The 19385-nt window shown below is 44.4% G+C and overlaps 1 protein-coding gene across 1 annotated transcript in view; it reads right to left on the bottom strand.

The window, feature by feature from the left end:
• Positions 1 to 18945, bottom strand: part of LOC138798685 (pulmonary surfactant-associated protein A-like) — a 39470-nt gene extending 20525 nt beyond the window's left edge. The window contains exons 1-4 of the mRNA XM_069979227.1: positions 18623 to 18945; positions 16221 to 16310; positions 16070 to 16114; positions 7380 to 7427 (exon numbers count right to left, since the gene is read on the bottom strand). Of these exons, the coding sequence (XP_069835328.1) occupies positions 7380 to 7427; positions 16070 to 16114; positions 16221 to 16310; positions 18623 to 18788 (349 nt within the window). The 5' untranslated portion in view covers positions 18789 to 18945. The remainder of the gene's footprint in view (positions 1 to 7379; positions 7428 to 16069; positions 16115 to 16220; positions 16311 to 18622) is intronic.
• Positions 18946 to 19385: the final 440 nt, after the last annotated feature.

Below are 19385 nucleotides of genomic sequence, written 5' to 3' on the forward strand. Positions count from 1 at the left end.
AGGGAAATACATAGTGCTTGAAAAGAGCTCCCCTTTACCAGCGACTTCCAGAGCGCCCCTTTACCAGCGACTTCCAGAGCCCCCCTTTACCAGTGACTTCCAGAGCGCCCCTTTACTAGTGACTTCCCTTTAAGAGAAACTTTAACCCTTGATACCCTCACTTTTAGAATGACTTTGGTACAATCCCTTTAAGAGCAACTTTGGTATAGTACCTTTAAGAGCAACTTTGGTACAGTTCCTTAAGGAGGGACTTTGGTGACAACACTTTGCATGACCTATATACTGTTCCTTTAAGACCAGCTTAAGTACTCTCCCTTTAAAAGTGACTTAGGTACCACCCTTTGAAGACCAGCTTAAGTACTGACCCTTTAAGAGCAGCTTGGGTACCGTCCCTTTAAGAGCGGCTTGGGTACCGTCCTTTTTAGAGCGGCTTGGGTACCGTCCCTTTAAGAGCGGCTTGGGTAATGTCCCTTTAAGAGCGCTTGGGTACCGTCCCTTAAGGAGTGGCTTGGGTAACGTCCCTTAACGGGGGCGACTCATGTAATGCCCCTTAAAGAGTGACTTGGGTACCGTCCCTTTAAGAGGGACTTGGTAACGTCCCTTTAAGTGCTCCTTTATGTAATGCCCCTTTAAGAGCCACTTTTGTAATGCCCCTTTAAGAGCAACTTACGTACCCTCCCTTTAAGAGCGAATTGGGTACTGTCCCTTTAAGAGCGACTTGGGTACTGTGCCTTTAAGAGCGACTCGGGTACCGTCCTGTTAAGAGAGACTCTGGTACCGTCCCTTTAAGGGCGACTCGGGTACTGTTCCTTTAAGAGCGACTTGGGTACCGTCCCTTTAAGAGCGACTCGGGTACCGTCCCTTTAAGAGTGGCTTGGGTACAGTCCCTTTAAGAGCAGCTTGGGTACCGTCCCTTTAAGAGCGATTTGGGTACCGTCCCCTCAGCTCTGCTATTTTACTGACTGAACTCTGCTACTTATAATGGTAAAGATCATTGCTCGGTTACCATGACAATCTTACTCATGTCAGTGAGACAAAATCGTTAAGGACCTTCCATCTTCTACGTCTTCTATTGGCCAATAGTGGACATGTGACTGTGTGAATGTTGTGATACATTGCCTGACGACCTTAGAGTTCCTATTGGCTGCTATATTTCAGCAATTTGCATATATGTGCTGTGATTGGCTGTCAGCGTTTACAATGTGGCCATTATTTCCAATGGGCCATTATTTTCTATGGGAAATTAGGGTTCTTTAAATGTAAATTTCTTTAAAATGACAAATCCGATCGAAACCGAAAATAGATAGCACACCTATCACCGCTGAGGGCTTTGAAACGCAGTTTGAAAGGAGTCTGTGTGCAAAGCGGTTCGGGCTGTATTAATCGCAGAAAAATGGCTGAAAGAAGAAGAATACGGATTACAATATAATACTAGATTTGCATTTCCAGGGAAATAAATAGTGCTTGAAAAAAACGCCCCTTTACCAGTGACTTCCAAAGCGCCCCTTTACCAGTGACTTCCAGAGCGCCCCTTTACCAGTGATTTCCTTTTAAGAGAAACTTTAATCCTGGGTGCCGTCTCTTTAAGAGCAACTTGGGTCGCATCCCTTTAAGAGCAACATGGGTCCCTTAAGGAGCGATCGGGGTCGCTTTAAGAGCGACCTGGGTCCCTTCGCTCTTAAAGGGACCCAGGTCACTCTTAAAGGGACCAAGGTCGCTCTTAAAGAGACCAAGGTCGCTCTTAAAGGGACCAAGGTCGCTCTTAAAGGGACCCAGGTCGCTCTTAAAGGGACCCAGGTCGCTCTTAAAGGGACCCATTTCGCTCTTAAAGGGACCCAGGTCGCTCTTAAAGGGACCCAGGTCGCTCTTACAGAGACCGATTTTGCTCTTAAAGGGACCCATTTCGCTCTTAAAGGGACCCATTTCGCTCTTAAAGGGAGCCAGGTCGCTCTTAAAGGGAACCAGGTCACTCTTAAAGGGACCCAGGTCGCTCTTAAAGGGACCCAGGTCGCTCTAAAAAGGGACCCAGGTCGCTCTAAAAAGGGACCCAGGTCGCTCTTAAAGGGACCCAGGTCGCTCTTAAAGAGACTAATTTTTCTCTTAAAGGGACCCATTTCGCTCTTAAAGGGACCCATTTCGCTCTTAAAGGGAGCCAGGTCGCTCTTAAATGGACATATTTCACTCTTAAAGGGACCCAGGTCGCTCTTAAAGGGACATATTTCGCTCTTAACCCCTTAACGACATCGGGCGTAAATTTACGCCCTGATGCCGGTAAGGGAGTTCAGAGCGGGGCCGGTCCCGGGTGCCGCGTGTAGCCCGGGACCGTAGGTATTAGCGGGCACGGTCCGATCGCCGTGCCCGCTAATACAGTAATCAGATGCAGCTGTCAAACATGACAGCTGCATCCGATTACCGGATCCAGCATCTCCCTGGTGTCTAGTGGCGGAGATCGCTCCCCCGGGATGTTATCCCGGAGGAGCGATCTCCGTAAATGAAGCCGGCCGGGGACCGCTCCAAGATGGCGCCGTCCCCGGCTCGGCACTCGTTTACTTCCGGCTGCAGCAGCCGGAAGTAAACGAGTGCCTATCTCATGGATCTCTGCAGCATATCTATGCTGCAGAGATCTCAATGAGAGATCAAAGCACTTATACTAGAAGTCCCCCAGGGGGGCTTCTAGTATAAGTGTAAAAGTAAAAAAAAAAATGTCATTATTAGTAAAAAGCCCCCTCCCCTAATAAAAGTCTGAATCACCCCCCTTTTCCCAGGTTATAAATAAAAGTAAATAAATAAATAAATAAATAAACATGTTTGCTATCGCCGCGTGCGTAATCACCCGAACTATTAATTAATCACATTCCTGATCTCGCACGGTAAATGGCGTCAGCGCAAAAAAATCCCAAAGTGCAAAATTGCGCATTTTTGGTCGCATCAAATCCAGAAAAATTGTAATAAAAAGCGATCAAAAAGTCGTATATGCGCAATCAAGGTACCGATAGAAAGAACACATCATGGCGCAAAAAATGACACCTGACACAGCCCCATAGACCAAAGGATAAAAGCACTATAAGCCTGGGAATGGAGCGGTTTTAAGTGTTGTATATTTGTTGACAATGGTTTAAATTTTTTACAGGCCATCCGATACAATATAAGTTATACATGTTACATATCGTTGTAATCGTAACGACTTGAGGAACATATATAACAAGTCAGTTTTACCCCAGGGCGAATGGCGTAAAAACACATTTCCCTCAAATAAACAAAATGCGTTTTTTTTTTCAATTTCACCACACTTTGAATTTTTTTCTGGTTTCGCAGTGTACTTTATGCAAAAATTCAGCCTGTCATTGCAAAGTACAATTAGTGATGCAAAAAATAAGGGCTCATGTGGGTCTCTAGGTGGAAAAATGCAAGTGCTATGGCCTTTTATGCACAAGGAGGAAAAACCGAAAACGCAAAAATCGAAATTTGCTCTGTCCTTAAAGGGTTAAAGGGACCAAGGTCGCTCTTAAAGGGACCCATTTCGCTCTTAAAGGGACCCATTTTGCTCTTAAAGGGACCCATTTCGCTCTTAAAGGGACCCAGATCGCTCTTAAAGGGACCCAGGTCGCTCTTAAAGGGACCAATTTCGCTCTTAAAGGGACCCAGGTCACTCTTAAAGGGACCCATTTCGCTCTTAAAGGGATCCATTTCGCTCTTAAAGGGACCCTGGTCGATCTTAATTGGTTCCAGATCACACTTAAAGGGACCCATTTTGCTCTTAAAGGGACATATTTCGATCTTAAAGGGACAGATTTTGCTCTTAAAGGGACATATTTCGCTCTTAAAGGGACATATTTTGCTCTTAAAGGGACCCAGGTCGCTCTTAAAGGGACCCAGGTCGCTCTTAAAGGGACCCATTTTGCTCTTAAAGGGACATATTTAGCTCTTAAAGTGACATATTTTGCTCTTAAAGGGACCCAGGTCGCTCTTCAAAGGACCCAGGTCGCTCTTAAAGGGACCAATTTCACTCTTAAAGGGACCAATTTCACACTTAAAGGGACATATTTTGCTCTTAAAGGGACCTAGGACGCTCTTAAAGGGACCCAGGTGGCTCTTAAAGGGACCCAGTTCGCTCTTAAAGGGACCCGGGTCGCTATTAAAAGGACCCAGGTCCCTCTAGCGACATGTGACTTGGGTGACTTGGGAGTGACTTGGGTCCCTTTAAGAGCAACATGCGTCCCGTCCGTTTAAGAGCAACTTGGGTCCCGTCAGTTTAAGAGCGACTTGGATCCCTTTAAGAGCTACATGGGACCCTTTAAGAGTGACTTGGGTCCCGTCCTTTTAAGAGCGACTTGGGTCCCTTTAAGAACGACTTGGGTCCCTTTAAGAGCGACATGGCTCCCGTCCCTTTAAGAGCGACTTGGTCCCTTTAAGAGCGACTTGCGTTCCTTTAAGGGCGACCTGGGTCCCTTTAAGAGCAATCTGGGTACTTATAATGGTAAAGATCATTGCTCGGTTACCATGACAATCTTACTCATGTCAGTGAGACAAAATCATTAAGGACCTTCCATATATTACATCTTCTATTGGCCAATAGTGGACATGTGACTGTGGATGGTGTGATACATTGCCTGACAAAACCTTAGAGTTCCTAATTGGCTGCTATTTTTCAGCTATTTGCATATGTGCTGTGATTGGCTGTCAGCGGTTAGAGTGTGGCCATTATTTGCAATGGGCCATTATTTTCTATGGGAAATTTGGGGTCGTTTAACGTGAATTTCTTAAAAACGACAAATCCGATCGAAACGAAAAATAGATAGCACACCTCACACTGCCGAGGGCTTCGAAACGCAGTTTGAATGGAGTGTGTGCGCAAAGCGGGTCGGGCTGTATTACGCGCAGACAAATGGCTGGAAGAAGAAGAAACGGAAGAAGAAGAATACGGATTACAATATAGTGCTTTTCAAGCACTATAAAAATTATCAGTCCTGGGCCAACCACTGGGACCATTACAGATCCTGACATTGTACTCGGATAAATGAAGTGCAGTGTACATGGGTGGCAACTGGCAAGCAGTCCAGGAAATTACTCTTGGTATAATCCTTCTGGATTAATCTAAGATATTGGATTTACAGTAAATACCTCATTCAGTAAATTAAATAACATTTGTAAACTGAAAAATGGTCACATTACCAACTGTTTAGCCCATGTGGACAGGTCCTGTGCCTATGCAAAGTCAGCTCTGTAATGGTATAGAGCTGTACAGGAACCCTCTCCTGTTTGTATTATACTATTATGATACAAGACACCAAGAAACTAAGCTGTGACCTATTCAACCCAAAATGTTTTTGTCTTGCACTGTCTAGCATGTATTAACTCCACTAATGTGTTCAGGGTACTGTATGAAATGGCATTAACACCTACAGATTTCCAGAGGACACAGTCTTTCCGAAATTATTAAATAGAATCTCAGCCCACAAAAATATATTACACACCTACAAAAGCTTTTGGTCCCCAATTAACTGCAAAAGTGTGAGAAAAGATCAAACTTAATAAATAAACTTTCATTGCGCAAAAAAAGAAGAATGCAAATGCAAATTGAAAATGCAGTACGTGCAATACAAATAATATATAATCAAATACACAAATAGCAGCTACCAAGAAAAAAAGTGCAAAGCGCCAGTGGGAATAGCTGCCAAAAAGACCAAGCTAAAGTGCAAGAAAAATGATACAAACACTATACAATGCCCTTTAATAGCTTAGTATGACTTACTTATATCCACTGTTCCTCCACTTCCCCAACGTACATTTCATACCACTTCCTCAGCTCATACTGCATTTTAAGCTATGTTCCCAAACAGTATTTTTTTTTACAGTATTCTGGTCAGTATTTTGCAACCAGAGCCAGGAGTGGATTGAAAACACAGAACGGCTATGTTCACACACTGTTGAAATTGAGTGGATAGCCAATTAATTGCCATTGTTTTGAAATAATTGGCCGTTATTTGCCAATAAATAGCCAAAAGGATGGAAAAAGAAAGGGTCCTTCTGCGCAGGCCATTATTGACACACACTTTATTGGTCCTTACAAATAACGCATTTCAAAGTCATTAGACTTCTTCAGATTAATAGGACCTAATAGGTGAGCAGTCTCCAGGAATATTCCCTTTGTGGGATATTGAAGTTTATCACCTTACAAGGCGCTCTACCTTTTTTCTTTTTGTTTTGTTGCAGCATTTGCCAATAAATGACGGCCATTCACTCAATTACAACAGTGTGTGAACATAGCCTTTCTGTGTTTTCAATCCACTCCTGGTTTTGGTTGAAAAATACTGACCAAAATACTGAGCAAAAATACAGTGTGTCTAAGGCTCCGTTCACATGGAGTAAAACTGGCAGAATTCCCCGGAGGAATTGTCCGTAGTGGAGTTCAGCAAGTTTTACTCCATGTGAACAGAGCCTTAGACACACCATAGGCTATGTAAAAACAATGGCGGTATTTCATAACAATGGCCATTATTGTGCAAATGACAGCCTTTGTTTAAAAAATGATAGCCGTTCTTATGAAATACAACCATTTTTACATAGTGTGAACATAGCCCTAATTTCTAAATCAATTCTTTATCAGTACTTAGTATTTTTTACTTGCCTAGCCACCTGTACTTGTATTGACATACCTCATCCTTCATGTTACCTCCACATTCCTATAATTTTAATTGTTTTTATCAGCTGTTTATTTTCTTAATAAAAGTATACTTAGTTTAATTTGCTGTCACACTTTTGCAATTAACTGGGTACCAAAGGACCAGAAGTTACTGTATGGAATGTGTTAGAAGTGTACTTGGAAGAATACAGGGCTAATTGTTAGGCTATTACAGGGCAGGGGGTGGATCTTTTTAGGCCGAGTGCCCGGATGAGGAAAGTTAGTACCTGCCACCTACTGTGGGTAATACAGGGCAGGGGTTGTCTTTTTTTCTGGCTTCTGATAGTATAGTATGAACCAGCTGAAAAAGTGCCCTTTAATTGGACACACAATTAGCCATGCAAATGATAAGAGAATACACTAGTAAGTGGGAATCGAAGGCTACAATGTGTGCTGAGTAATGTGAACAGTACACTACAATGTTCTGATTTATTTTCAGTTTAAACAGATATCTGACAAATTATTGAAGCCAAAGCCAGGAACAGACTATAAACAGAGAACGGGTCAAAAATCAAAGAATGGTTTGGCTTTAATGATCTTTTAGATATCTTTCAGATATATCTGTCCATGTAAATACACCATAAAAATTGACAAAAACAGATGTTATTATTACTGCAGTTTTATTCCAGGTACAAGGTACTCAAATGCAAAACTGAAATCCTCTAAAATTGTTCACTTTGTTAATTTTTTTATTTACCCAGTTGTCCAGAATTGTCACTTTTTTCTCCCTTTACACCTGGCAATCCTAGATGACATAACAATATTTTTAGTCAGATTAATATAAAGTACCTTATTTTGTAGCATCAATGAACAAGATGTGGTTGGAATGCCTTGAGATTACTTAGCATATTATACTACAATGAAATTATAATTATAAACAAAGCAGACTAAAGAAAAAAAAAAAGACATAGTAACTGGGTTCACACTACGTATATTTCAGTCAGTATTGTGGTCCTCATATTGCAACCAAAACCAGGAGTGGATTAAAAACACAGAAAGGATCTGTTCACACAATGTTGAAATTGAGTGGATGGCCGCCATATAACAGTAAATAACTGCAATTATTTCAATACAGCAGCCGTTGTTTTAAAATAACAGCAAATATTTGCCCTTATATGGCATCACATTGTGTGAACAGAGCCTTTCTGTGTTTTCAATCCACTCCTTGTTTTGGTTGCAATATGAGGACCACAATACTAACTGAAATATACGTAGTGTGAACCCAGCCTAAGGCTGCAGAAAAGTGATACTGGTTAGTCGAGGGGGAGTGTTCCAACTCATCCTAAGCACTCAGCATCACCAACCAACCTTGTGTCACTATTGTCGATTCAGGTGATGCAGGCAGGAATTTTCTGGCGCAGAGGACCAAGATGCAAATAATTTATTTGCAAACTCTTGTATTTCAAATAAATTATTTGCATGTGGCCCATCTGCGCTGCTTGCGACAAAGGGGTGGGGATAGGGCGGCATAGCCATGTGCAGAGGGGGTGCGGCCTCTATTTGTGCCACATTTACCATTATTTAGGCCAAGAAGTGTCAGTGAAATCTATGCCAGCTCTGTGCTGGTGTAGGTTTTACTGCATGCGCATGGAAAGGCTCTGGTGTGCTGTCACGATCCCTGTGACTTAGGTTCTGGATGATAGCCTACAAGGTCACACTGGACCCCCCTCTGTCAGCTGCCAACCAGAACCTCCTCAAATCTTGTCGCTGCCACCACACATCATATAGGGCTGACGTGACACCTCACCTTAAACCCACCTAACACAATTACAACAGACTATACGCTATAGCCTTAACAGATTAACAACTCACCCTTGGTAACGCTCCTCCTAGGGTCATAGGATCGTTAGAACACAAGAAGGCTCTTATTAAAGTGAAATTTAATATCATAAAAAAGGACAGTGCATACAACAAAAGAGTTATTTGAAACACGATAAAATACACAGACATATATATATATATATATATATATATATATATATATATATATATACACAGTGAAATGCAGTTCTTAAAAAAAAAAGGGAGAAAAAACAGAACTTAATACGTCACGCAACGTTTTAGTCCAGTTGCCTGGGGAAGCATAATATAGGCCAGTCCATCCAACAAGGGATCCCCAAAGAATAACGATTTTCTATCAGCCATTTCTGTCTTAAAAGGACTGTGAGAGACCCTCTCCCCACCCTCCTTTCTCTGATGTCAGAGGAGGCCAGGAAATATGGTAATGGCCTTTTACAACCCTGGGTTTATGACACCCATGGTATTCTACCACTTGCCTCAAGATGTTCATATTCCAATATTTCTGCAGGTGTCATCACCTCCCGCACGCGAACGTACCAGACATACAATACAGTGGGAGTTATCCAAATGCTTCCTGTTCCCATGGGACAATGTCACGGCCGCCGCGACCTCTCTCTTCCCCATGCAGCCGCCGGGGTCCATGTGCGCTGCTGCCTGTTCGGCCCCGGGGGGTGCCTTACCTCGCCCCGCTCCTGTCTCCGTCTGTGAAGCTGTCTCAGATTTAAAGGGCCAGTCCGCCCCTAATTGGTGTATGCACACAATCACTCCCTATAAATCCCAGCATGCCCTGTCCCTGTTGGAGCCTCTACATGCTTCCCATAGCGTTTGGCCCAGCTCCCTGTTGTTCCTAGGAGGCGGGGACGCGCACGTCGGCTGTCTCAGATTTAAAGGGCCAGTCCGCCCCTAATTGGTGTATGCACACAATCACTCCCTATAAATCCCAGCATGCCCTGTCCCTTGTGTTGGAGCCTCTACATGCTTCTGCATACTGCTCCTGCTACGCCTTGCCTGCTGTCACTAGCAACCAAGCCAGGGGTAGCGACCTGGGGGTCGCCTGCCACAGCAAGTCCATCCCACCTTGCGGCGGGCTCTGGTGAAAACCAGCAGCCCCTTAGAATCCGCTCCCTGGTGCGGTTAATGACGGTTCAGTGGATCCACGACTCCAGGCGTTACAGTAGGCTCCAACCATGGATCCCGGCGAGGTGCCTGATGTCTGTGACTGTGCCAGGGTGGTCGCCCAACAGGCTCAACAAATCCAGCAACAGTCTCAGCAGATCCAGAAACTGACGGCCGCCTTACAGCAGCATACTACAGCCCTGCGCTCATCACCTCCTGCAGCCTCTTCGAGACTTCGACTGGCTCTCCCGAGTAAATACGGAGGCGATCCCAAGTTGTGCAGAGGATTCCTGACTCAATGCACCATGCACATTGAACTTTTAAGTAGTCAGTTTCCCACCGAGCGCTCTAAAGTGGCTTTCATCATCAGCCTATTGGAGGGTAGAGCTCTGGCTTGGGCCACGCCGCTGTGGGACCGAGATGATCCTGTTGCTGCCAATCTCTGAACCTTCCTGGCCGAGTTTCGCTCCGTCTTTGAGGAACCTGCCCGTGTATCTTCGGCTGAGACTGCGCTTCTCAATCTCTCTCAATGGAGTTCCTCTGTTGGCGACTACGCCATCCAGTTCCGCACCCTGGCTGCAGAATTAGACTGGAATGAGGCCGCTCTAATAGCCACCTTCAAGAAGGGCCTGTCCAGTCAGCAGAAAGACGTGCTCTCTGCCTGAGACCTTCCTACCTCCTTGAACGATCTCGTTCTACTGGCTACCAGAGTCGACAACCGGTTTTCCGAGAGAGAGGAGGAGGTCCGGCAAGAACGGCGACTAAGTTTGCCCCGTCGCCATCACCGGCTGGCACCGGTTTTCCAGAATCCAGTCACACCGGTACCCCAGTTAACTCCTGAAGTTCCGATGCAGGTAGAACGATCTCGCCTGACCTCTGATGAGAGAGCTCGCCGACTGGAGTTGAATCTCTGTCTCTATTGCGGTGGATCTGATCACTTCCAGCAGAGATGTCCCCAACGTCCTCAGCGTCCGGGAAACGCTCGCACCTAGGTCCGGTGTGAGAGGCCTCCCTAGGTGTGAATGCCACCTCTCTAAGGTTGTCTATGCCCGTTTCCATCCAAACGCCCTCGGGACAAACTCACCAGACTACTGCCTTCATTGACTCTGGGTCTGCAGGCAGTTTCATTGCAGACACATTGGTCCAAAGATTGCGGCTACGCGTGACCCAGCTAGCCCGATCCCTGTCTATCTCCTCGGTCATGGGCGAGACTCTCACCGAAGCTGTACACTACCAGACTGCACCTCTAGTCCTCCAGGTAAGCGCTTTACATCAGGAGAAAATCTCCTTCTACGTCTTGCGCCAGTCCTCTTCCGACATCCTCCTGGGCCTTCGTTGGCTGCAATTACATGCCCCTAAGCTAGACTGGAGAACCGGGGAGATTCTCAGTTGGGGCCTGGACTGTCCAAACCGGTATCTGAAGCTTCCTCAGCCCAAGTGCTCTATAATGTCACCTTACTTCGTCAGCCCTCTACCCGGCCTACCGGCAGAATACCAAGACTTGGCTGATGTCTTCTCTGCCAAGGAGGCAGACTCTCTACCCCCTCACCGGACGTACGATTGTCCCATAGACCTCCTTCCTGGAACTTCTCCTCCACGAGGTCGGGTGTACCCTCTCTCCGTACCCGAGACTGAGGCCATGTCCTCCTACATCTGGGAAATCTTACAGAAGGGTTTAATCCGTAAATTTACGTCCCCTGCTGGCGCAGGATTCTTCTTTGTGCAGAAGAAGGACGGTTCTCTCCGCCCATGCATAGACTACTGGGGCCTTAATAAGGTGACTGTCAAGAACCGTTATCCTCTTCCGCTTATCCCCGAACTATTCGGGGATATCTTCTCCAATCTGGATCTCAGGAGAGCGTACAATTTGATCTGTATTCGTGAAGGAGACGAATGGAAGACCGCTTTTAACACCACAGATGGGCACTACGAATACCTGGTCATGCCATTCGGCCTATGCAATGCCCCAGCAGTCTTCCAGGAATTTGTTAACGACATATTCCGTGACCTCCTCTATGTCTGCATCATCGTCTATCTTGACGACATTCTGGTCTTCTCCCCTGACTAGCAGACTCACGTGACCCAAGTATGTCAGGTCCTACGAAGACTACGGGCCAATCATTTGTACGCCAAGCTGGAGAAATGCGTTTTCCATCAGCGCAGCCTTCCATTTCTTGGCTATATTGTCTCCGATCGGGGTCTACAGATGGATCCAGCCAAACTCTCAGCTGTTCTCCAGTGACCACGTCCTGTGGGATTCAGAGCTATTTAATGTCTCCTAGGATTTGCCAACTACTATCGGCAGTTCATCCCACATTTCTCAACCCTGGTCGCACCCATCGTAGCTCTCACTAAGAAGAGGGCGGATCCCAGCCATTGGCCACCTGAGGCCGAGCAAGCCTTCACTAGCCTAAAGTCTGCCTTTGCCTCTGCTCCTGCTCTAGTCCGCCCGGATGCCACCAAGCCATTTTCACTTGAAGTCGACGCATCTTCAGTGGGCGCTGGAGCCGTCCTCTTGCAAAAGGACGCATCAGGCAAGACCAGAACCTGTGGATTCTTCTCTAAGACTTTCTCCCCTGCTGAGAGGAACTATACCATTGGTGACCGAGAATTCTTGGCGATTAAGTTGGCACTGGAGGAGTGGCGTCATCTCCTTGAGGGGGCTAGGCATCCGGTCAACATTTATACGGACCACAAGAATCTTCCCAACGCCTCAATCCTCGGCAGGCCAGGTGGTCGCTCTTCTTCTCACGTTTCAATTTCATCATTCATTTCCGTCTTGCTGAGAAGAACGTGAAAGCCGATGCACTTTCCCGAGCATCTGATGTTATGGGACAAGAGGAATCCCTTTGCCACATTATACCTCCCGATCGCCTAGTGCCAGTCGCCACCTCTACTCTTCAGAGAGGGCCTCCCGGAAAAACCTACGTGCGCCCTGCACTTTTGAAGACGTATTTTGAAGTGGGGTCATTCCTCTGTGGTGGCCGGGCATCCGGGAGTTGAAAAGACCGGGCAACTGGTCTCCCGCCACTACTGGTGGCCCAGCCTACTCCAAGATGTCAAGGACTTTGTGGCTTCTTGTACCATCTGTGCCAGGAACAAGTCCTCCTGTCTAAGACCTGCCGGCCTACTTCAGCCCTTGCCAGTTCCAGACCGTCCCTGGTGCCATATAGGCATGGACTTTGTTACAGACTTGCCTCCCTCCGCGGGTAACACTGTCATTTGGGTTGTTACAGACCGCTTATCCAAAATGTCCCACTTCGTGGCTCTTCCTGGACTACCATCTGCTCCTTGCCTGGCCCAGTTGTTCTTTCAGCATATATTCCACCTACATGGTCTTCCTCTTCATATTGTGTCCGACAGAGGATCACAATTCGTCTCCAGATTCTGGCGTGCTCTCTGTTCTCAATTCCAAGTGAAGCTGGACTTCTCGGCAGCCTATCATCCCCAGACCAACGGGCAAGTGGAGAGGATCAATCAAGTCCTTAGCAATTATCTACGACACTTCATCTCTGCTCGCCAAGACAACTGGTCCAGTCTGCTTCCATGGGCAGAGTTCTCCTACAACCATCTGGACTCCACAGGCAAGTCACCCTTCTATGTGGTCTATGGGCGTCACCCTCGTCCTCCTTTGCCTCTCTCTCCATCCTCCGAGGTCCCAGCCATGGAGGAATTGTTGTCTGACCTGCAGTCGATCTGGGAACAGACTCGACAATCTTTGCTCAAGAGAAGAAGACCTGCCACAAATTTTCTCCCAGGTGACAAAGTCTGGCTCTCGGCCAAATATGTCTGACTCAAGATTCCCAGCTACAAGTTGGGTCCGCGAATCCTCGGTCCTTTCTCGGTGCTAGAACGCATCAACCCAGTCACCTACAAACTCCGTCTACGCCCTACTATGCGGATTCCAAACGCCTTCCATGTTTCCCTCTTAAAGCCAGTGGTCCTCAACCGATTCTCCAATAAGTCTTCGTTCACTGCTCCACAAGCCGTCTCAGACGATGTCTGCATTGATAAAGACATTCTGGCCATGAAAACTGTCAGAGGAAGACAGTTCTTGCTAGTGGACTGGAGAGGATTTGGTCCTGAGGAGAGGTCCTGGGAACCCGAGACTAACATCCTGGACCAAGATCTCATCCGGGCCGCTGCCGCGACCTCTCTCTTCCCCATGCAGCCGCCGGGGTCCATGTGCAGGGACCCGACGCTGCCGCCTGTTCGGCCCGGGAGGGCGCCTTACCTCGTCCCGCTCCAGTCTCCGTCTGTGCCGGCTGTCTCAGATTTAAAGGGCCAGTCCGCCTCTAATTGGTGTATGCACACAATCACTCCCTATAAATCCAAGCATGCCCTGTCCCTGTTGGAGCCTCTACATGCTTCCCATAGCGTTTGGCCCAGCTCCCTGTTGTTCCTGACCTCAGTCCCTGTTCCTAGTCCCTGTCCGCTGTCCCGGTCCCTAGTCCCTGTCCGCTGCTTACCCATTGTTCCTGAGCACTGCCTGCCACCTGCGGTTACGCCTACAGACCTCTGCCTGCATTATCTTTTGCCTACTTCTCCTGCCACGCCTCGCCTGCTGTCACTAGCAACCAAGCCAGTGGTAGTGACCTGGGGGTCGCCTGCCGCAGCAAGTCCATCCCGCCTTGCGGCGGGCTCTGGTGAAAACCAGCGGCCCCTTAGACTCCGCTCCCTGGTGCGGTTAATACCATCACTAGTGACGGTTCAGTGGATCTACGACTCCAGGCATTACAGACAATAAGGCCACTTTTAATACTGTAGGTTTGTATCAGTGTCCTGTGTACCTCTGCAAAAGCATACCTCTAGAATATGTGTGAATTCCATATTTCTGGAGGGTTCAGATGCCAGAATGGTGTTCTATGGGTGACCTCCGGTGTCCCTTACCTAACCTCTCGGGGTCTCTGGCTTGTGACAGACCAGGATGTGGATTGTTTCTGTAAACAAGTTTAATGGGTCCTGGTGTTTATGACCCACTTAGTTCCTGGTCTCAGGTCTGGACACTAGATATTCCTCACATTAGGAATTAGGAACACTAGAAGGGCTGGATCAGTGACCTCTGTTCATAATGTTGAGCTCACAGGGGATATTGATCACCACATGTGGATTGGATTTTTATAGAGACATTTCATCTCTACATAAATCCAGTGAGGCTGTGCACCACGGGGGAATATTAAAGACCAGCACAGAAAATGTCAGTCCTAATAAATCCCTCCCTCTCGGTTTCTGCATGTCATCCAGACCAGTCATGTCAAACTCTGGCCCGCGGGCCAAATCTGGCCCGTGGTGCCATTGTTTTTTGGCCCGCCGTGCTTTTCCATTGCTGTGTTACATCTGGCCCTCCTGATGTCGCAGCAGATTATAAGATGGGTGGTCCGGATGGCCACTCAGACTGCCCATATTATAATTTCGTAGGCCATAAGGACTGGCTTCTATACAAGACACTATTAGGGAGGGTTGGCTAATTTATAAGACTATTGGAGAGGGCTGGCCACTATATAAAACTATTGGGGAGGGCAGGCTACTATAGTCCTTGTTCCTAGTCCCTGTCCACTTTTTTTTATACATGCAGATTTAGACATTGTAAAGTTTCTTCTCATTCTGTTATTCAAGAAATTTTGCCCCCTTTCTGTGATACGTTATTTTTAGTTTAATAATTTTTTGTTAGTTTTTGTAAAGCCAAGGCTCATATACATATAATTTATTAATAGCACAAAGTGCCCCTAAAATACCCTTTAAGATGTGCGAACATTCTGTTTCAGTTGTTTATATACATTTATAGGGGGTTAGGGCCAGATTTCTTGTATTATTTACCCTATTAGGTTACTGCATGAACTGCATGCACATTTTGTTTCTCATGTGTATACAAAGAAATTATTGAATCCACACTATGGCTGCAGGTATTCATTCAACCAACCAGACCCTCCTTGACAGACCTACCAAACCCTGTACATAAATTGAGGAGGGGCTTGAAGGTAAGGCAGAGGGTGGTGGGCCCCACCTCTTTGACACTCGGCTGAGAAAAAGGAAACTTTATAAGTTTTGCAACCACCGTCATCTCTAGTGAAGGTACAGTTTGCTTGTATACTCTAACAGCTATCCCATGGTGTCTGTAGCTAAGCAACAAATAAATCTGACAAATTTCTCTTTACTATGCCTGGCCATGTTGTGGCTTGGGGTCAGAGCTGGTTGAATACATACCATCTGGTTTAGCAACAACATCATTATTCTGACTGATGTATCTCTGTATTAATATAGTTGGCTATACATATGTGGTGTTCCAATATTTCTCCTTTTTCACATAAAAATCACTGGCGTACTTATTCAAGAGTCTCCAATGAAACATTGCCCCCTATAAAATTTGAATATACAAGAAAGGGATCTGTGGAGCCTCAGTTGGGAGTCTCAAAACACAGGAATAGTCAGATATTACTCCAGAGAAGGAAATCTGTTGCCAAGAATACTTACCTTGCAATCCAATATTTCCTTTTTCACCTTTTTGACCAGGTAATCCTTAGCAGATAAACAAAAGTAAACATAATGATTAAATTACTCAGCATATGCAATGTAATGATAAATTATAGAGTATAAAGTATAAAAAAAAATTGAGAGACATTACCACTAGACCCAGGTTTTCCTATAGGTCCTTGTTTTCCCGGTGACCCATTGCTGCCTTTCACTCCTGGTTTTCCTACCTCACCAGGAGGACCTAAAGAAAGCAGATATTCATGTTTCACCTATTGCTCTAAGATTTGTTTTAATTATACAGTATGTTTAGTCAACTAAAAGTAGAATAAGATTTAGGCTAGGTTCACATGCTGTAAAAAAAGCAACTGCTTTGTGACACGACCGTGTCACACAGTGGCCGCTGTCTGTGATGCTCACCTGGCTGGTACTGCAGTAGCAGCTGGATAAACATCACTTTATTTGAATTGGAATGTGGGCACATTTGGGTGCTTCAATTAACCATAGTATGGCCGGAGCCTTCTTTTACACTGTGTGCACAGGCTATTTTGTGCGGCCGCTGTTCTCTGAATATCGGCCGCACAAAATAGACATGTGAGTTTTCTGTGCAGCCACACAGAACAGCAGCCGCAGTGTATACAGTGTGTATACACTACTGCCCTTGTTCCATAGAAAATAATGTTATTTTACATTTCAATAATTTCAATACAGTGTGTGATCATGGCTTCAAAGGGATTTTACAGGAAAAATGGACTAATGAGCTACACTGGCGCACTGGCGCAGGGAAGCTAAATCCACGGTCCTCTTTTTGAACCTGTGGTTCAAAAAAAAAAAAAGGACCACGGCACCGGTTTTTCCCACCTGTGTCATTCTAGCCATATGCAAGACATAAAGCGAATGTACTGATAATACATTTGCATTAAACCAATAACAGAATTTAAACCTGCCTGGGATAAACATACATCTATCCTAAGATAATAAAAAAGGAAATGCTTAAAGGGCAGACTAGATGGACTGATGATTTATCAATTAGTGGAGGTTTTTGATGTTGGTGGTATAATTTAGTGTTTGTCACCAACCTTTTTACATAAACTTCCATACAAAAACTTTAACAGATTTTAATGTACAGAGCAGGGCAAGTAACATCTAGTAGAGATACTACAGGGGGACGCATTTTAAGACAAAAGTCATATTTTTTGCATTGTGGACCTGTTTCAGCAGAGTATATAGCCTATTGTTAATATTTTAGCACTTGATATTTTACATATTTAAGTCCTATATTTTATTTGTGTGCATATGAGAATTTGTCTGACACTTAACAGTGATCATATTCTAAATCAACAGTAGACGTGATATGAAAACAAGTTTGCAATTTACATTCATAATTTTTTTTTTTTTTTTTTTGCTATCATGGAGAACACGGTACTTCCTGTTTTCGGACTCTTTTTTTTCCCCTCAAAAAACAGGAATTCTTGTGTATCCCAGGCCATCTGAGCACTCACAGAGAGAAGGCAGTCATGTGACTGATGGACACATTGAGCTGTGCATCTCTGTACTGGCCAGAATACCTGTGTTTAGTCTCTTTTTTTTCAACCAGAAAATGTGCCTTCAGGAGACCTCGACCTGGATTTCTGGTAAGTTCAGCTTTGTTCATACGTATTTCAATTATAGATATTGCATGCAATAAACCAGATTGGTAAAGATCCAAAGTGCTTGGATCACAACACATTATTGCACACAGTATGAATATCTGTTGACACATTTTTATATGGTGACCAGAGTCCTGTATGATCATCTTGCAGCAGTGGGAGGGATACAATTTACCTTCTTACTACTATTTCAAGTATAGTTAAATTTTAATTGATTTACAACAATTACCTCACTATGTAGAGACAAGTTTTATATATAGATTATCCATAAATTTCACATATAGAAGAAATAGGCGAACGGCACATCACCTTAAAACGAATCCACCTTTATTATTCCATTAGACAGCACAAAAGTCGGAACATCAGATGTTCCGACTTTTGTGCTGTCTAATGGAATAATAAAGGTGGATTCGTTTTAAGGTGATGTGCCGTTCGCCTATTTCTTCTATATGTGATTTCCATGGACTACTGTTCTGAACAGAGCACCACCAATACACCAAAAAGGTGAGAGTATCCTACACATGATATCAGTGGCGTGATTTGCGACCTGTAGTGCTGGTGCACTCTTTCTACTTTTCTATATTATCTATAAATTTATCTATAATTTGAAGTATCTTAACTATTCCTTTGCTTGATAAATTGAAAGCTATTTATTCAGATTTTTTTTTTTTTAATAAATCTATACAGAGAAAGTATTAACAATGGATAGCACAGAATTTCTTAGAATATCTCAGAATTGCTTAGGACTGTAATCTGTAAATTTAGTTTACCAACCAATGTTATTGTAAAGCAATAATATATTTTTTTTTTAATTTTCCATTCTGTTTAAAAAAAATCCAACATGTAATTATATTAGTGAATGCCAGAGAAAGACACAAAGAGTAAAAATAATCTCAATTTTTCTTACCTGGATCGCCTTTTAATCCATTAACACCATCTCTTCCATCCCGTCCATTGAGACCTGGAAGTCCTTGTATTGCACAGCATGCAGGTGATGTGTCAGACAGAGTCAAAGTGAATAACATTATAAATATTACAGCTAGGAAGCTGATGGTCTGGGTAGGGAAAAACATCTCACCTTAAAAAATATATATATATATTTTAAAACCTATTTTAGAACCTATTTTCCAACAGTAAACTATGTGTCCACTAGCCTGCTTCACCTACATATATTCACTATATACACATTCACAAATTCACAAACTGCCTCAAATGATCAACAAATGAGAATAATGCAAGTTTTTAGCTAAGAAAATAGCCTGTAGTAACCTCATTTATGTCAGTAGCAGTAAGTGCGTTGCCTTTTATACGGCAGTTCATTGATTAGTTAGAGATATCGTATCTTAGTTAACGTTAAACTGGAAAGGTCAATATTTTTTTTTTTATTTGTTACAATAAAATATTGTATGTGATTGTAAAATCATACAGTTTTTTTAAATGAGGTGAAGCTTAAAATGGGATATAACTGTTTTCCATACAATGATATATTGTGCACCCCTTAAAAATTAAGCTGACTGGCTCTGGAGAACATATACCAGTTTTTAGTTTTGACGTATACTGTAATTCAAGTGATTCGGAGAATGTTTTTGTGATGTGTTTTATTTGTTTTTGTTTAATTGTAAAGTGGTTAACTGGGCCTTTAAATCGAAAATAAACTGCAACATGCACCC

Source organism: Dendropsophus ebraccatus, chromosome 8, assembly GCF_027789765.1.
Source record: "Dendropsophus ebraccatus isolate aDenEbr1 chromosome 8, aDenEbr1.pat, whole genome shotgun sequence".
In the NCBI taxonomy this organism is placed as follows: Eukaryota; Metazoa; Chordata; class Amphibia; order Anura; family Hylidae; genus Dendropsophus; species Dendropsophus ebraccatus.